General features: G+C 37.0%; 1 protein-coding gene across 1 annotated transcript in view; it reads left to right on the top strand.

Annotated features, from left to right (window-relative positions):
• Positions 1-2,745, top strand: part of LOC103601032 (orofacial cleft 1 candidate gene 1 protein-like) — a 66,718-nt gene extending 63,973 nt beyond the window's left edge. Inside the window, 1 exon segment of the mRNA XM_008585408.1 lies at positions 2,585-2,745. Coding sequence (XP_008583630.1) covers positions 2,585-2,745 — 161 coding nt within the window.
• Positions 2,746-3,253: the final 508 nt, after the last annotated feature.

Here is a 3,253-nt window from a genome sequence, read left to right as displayed (position 1 = left end):
ATATGCAACTCTTTTTGAAGACTGTGTCTTAGCTTTCAAACAGATGTTTTAGGGGGCTGGAGGGTAAGTAGGTTTTGTCCTCAACCTTACTTAGCATGGGAATTCATACTTGCAGATGTTAGGCTCTTTAAGTAAGAAATTGTTATATGTATTAAACTAGGAATTTAAAGGTAATCCTTTAAAGCTACATTATACATTTTTAGTTTAACACACATAAATTCATGCCAGAACCATACTACAGTCTTTACCAAATCATTAAGTGTAAATTGCTATATACCCATACATTTGTATTCATGGGAAATAATTCTATTATGTTTTTTTCACAGTGTGTGCTTAGTTCTTCTTGAACAATCATTTCATCTTGCTTACTAAAATAACTCCTTAAAGTACATAAGAAGAGAGGTGCTGATCATGATTAAGTCTTCTAATAGTTACCGTTACTATTTCTATTGAATTCATGCTTAAGCTTCATCATTTACTAGCTGTGTGACCTCAGGCCAATTTATTAACTTTTCTTTGCTGTTTCTGCCAAATGGACATACAACACCTGCCCCATGGAGTAGTTATAAGGATTAAATCATCGAACATTACATGAGCAGATATAAGGACATATCTAGAAAAATAAAAATTGTAATGATGATGATGATGAAAATGTTAATACTAGTTTAACATTTGAGCGTTTCCTACATGTCTGGCACTATCTTAAACACTGCTCTAAATAAGGTAAATATTAACTTATTTAAACCTTATAACAACCCTAAAGGTCAGTCCCCATTTTTGATATTCCTATTTACGTAATAGTAACCTCTGAAATTTTGTTCCTGCCTGGGTACACCTTCCCTGGACTTTTTTGCTATCAATTTCTGTAACTAACCTTTTATTTCTTTTTGCTTTTATAACAAAGCAAACTCATTTTTCAAGCCAGCTATGTACGCATTTTGGGGAATCTCAAATTCAAATGGTATATTAGGATTTTCCAGAGAAGCAGAACCCTATATGGGGTTATATATAGAGAGAGGAGGGTGAAGAGGAGAGAAAGAGAGAGAGAGAGAGAGAGAGAAACTGGCTCACATGATAGTGAGGGCAGGCTGGCAGGCTGGAGACCAAGGTAAGAGTTGTAAAATTCAGGCAAGAGTTGAAATTTCAGCCTTGAGTACAAATTCCTCAGGCCAGCAAGCTGGAAACTCAAGCAGGGTTTCTATAATGTGGTCTTGAGACCACATTCCTTCTTCTGGAAATCTCAGTCTTTACTTTTGAGGCTTTCAATTGATTAGATGAGGCCCACACACATTATGGAGAGTAACCTCCTTTACTCAAAGTCTACTGCTGTAAATAAGAGTCACGTCTAAAAAGTGCCTTCACAGCAACACCTAGACGGGTGTTTGACTAAACACTGGGCACCACAGCTTAATCAAGCTGACACATAAAACTAAGCATCACAAACGTTTCTGTTTAAGTCAGGCCTCTATATGTTTAGTCTAATTTCTAAGTCAGCAAACGTATACTCAATACCTTTCTGTGCTAGACATTGAGAAGTGCACTTCTATACTTATTATTTCCCTTTCATTCTGACGGCTCTTTCAACTCAGACCTTTGAAACCACCCAAGTCATGCATCTATGAATAGCACTTAATAGGTCTTCTAAAACCACTTATGGGCTTAAAAAAGTCCCATAAAATTTATAGAATAGTCAGGCACTTTATCAACTACTTTACACATGAGGGTATAACTGAGACCTAGAAAGTCTAAAGATTTATATGAGGTAATACAGTGTATCAGCAAGTAAAGAAGGAGCCAGTGGTCCTCTGGACACTGTAGCCGACGACTCTTTCCAGTACCCCGTCTCATTTTCCCCCTGCAAAAGAAGTGTTCTTCCATTGGTTCTTATTAAAATTCTATCATTGGAGATGCAGAAAATTCCACAGTACACCTTGCAGCATTTTTTAGAGTTTATAAGAGGGAGGATTATTTTACGCTTACAGCATGTATCTGGCTAGATGAATAGATACATTTTATAGATGATACTATTTTCAGGTGATAAAGAAGTGGAGTACACATTCCATTTATATAAATGCCGGCATTTCTATGCAATTAAACAAGGTAGCCCAAATAAAGTGCCTCTTGTGCAGAGCTCAGGAACTGTTCTCGAGGATCCTAACTTGGGAAAACAAACCAAAGAGCTCTGGTTTCTCCTAAACTTGTCCATCTCCTAAGCTGGTTTCAACAACACAGCAAGTAAGTGTTGAGATGTCTAAGTAAACTACATGTAATATTAACGCATGGAAAAGCACAGTATCCATACTCCAGGATATACCTGGTGAGTGGGAAAAAGGCTTTAATGCACAGCTGTGCTTTGCTTACTTCGTAGACATTATGGGATGAACAAAGATTGTTGTTTTCTAATCTTAAAACTTTTTCTGGCCTCTACTGATTTGCCAGTATACCAAACAAAAAATAATTTGCTAAATTGTAGATTATAAAAAATAAACTTTATTGCATGTAAGAAAAAAGTAGCTAGTCCACTGTGTGATCAGCCAACATCGAAAGGAAGTGGAAATCCACGTGATTTGTTTGGGATAAACAGATGAGAGCATTGAGAAAGAGATTTTGGATTCTGAGGCACTCATGTGTTCCAGTAAGAGTCATGAAATCTGCAAAGAGGCCGAGGAAGCCACCCCTGCTTATGTTGAGGAATTTGAAAGACATGCTCAGAAGGACATAATTCTTCTCCATTACAACAGATAAGCATTAAAACCATATCAAGAAATGTAAGACAGTCTCTCTTTTTAAAGTGGAACGTCAGGCGCATTGTCCACTGATTTTGCTCGCTGGCACAGCCTTCCTAGAACACATGATTCATGACTTCATTTAGCCTTTTCTTGTATTTTTCATACACATTTTACCAGGCAAATTTACATTCCTTGTCAACATCTATGTTGGTTCTTGCACAATTTAGTTTTACTTTGTCTAGTTTTACATTAGAACACTCATTTCTAGCATATTATAAAGTATCTATGAGTATAATAAAATGTGAAACCAGCATAAACTTACCGGGTGCCTCAGAGGTAACTGTTCTGATTTTTGTAACGTGGTATTATGTGCTGTGATGCCCTAATGAGAGGAAACAGGTTTCTTCTGTGTAGTCACGTTATCTATCTGAAATAAAAATGTAAGAATTCCACATGTCTAGCTCCAGGTGTGTGTGTGTGTGTGTGTGTGTGTGTGTGTGTGTGTGTGTGTGAGAGAGAGAGAG

Source organism: Galeopterus variegatus, unplaced genomic scaffold, assembly GCF_000696425.1.
Source record: "Galeopterus variegatus unplaced genomic scaffold, G_variegatus-3.0.2 Scaffold3560, whole genome shotgun sequence".
Classification (NCBI taxonomy): domain Eukaryota; kingdom Metazoa; phylum Chordata; class Mammalia; order Dermoptera; family Cynocephalidae; genus Galeopterus; species Galeopterus variegatus.
Note: the sequence above shows the minus strand (reverse complement) of the source record. Positions and strands in the feature narration are given on the sequence as shown.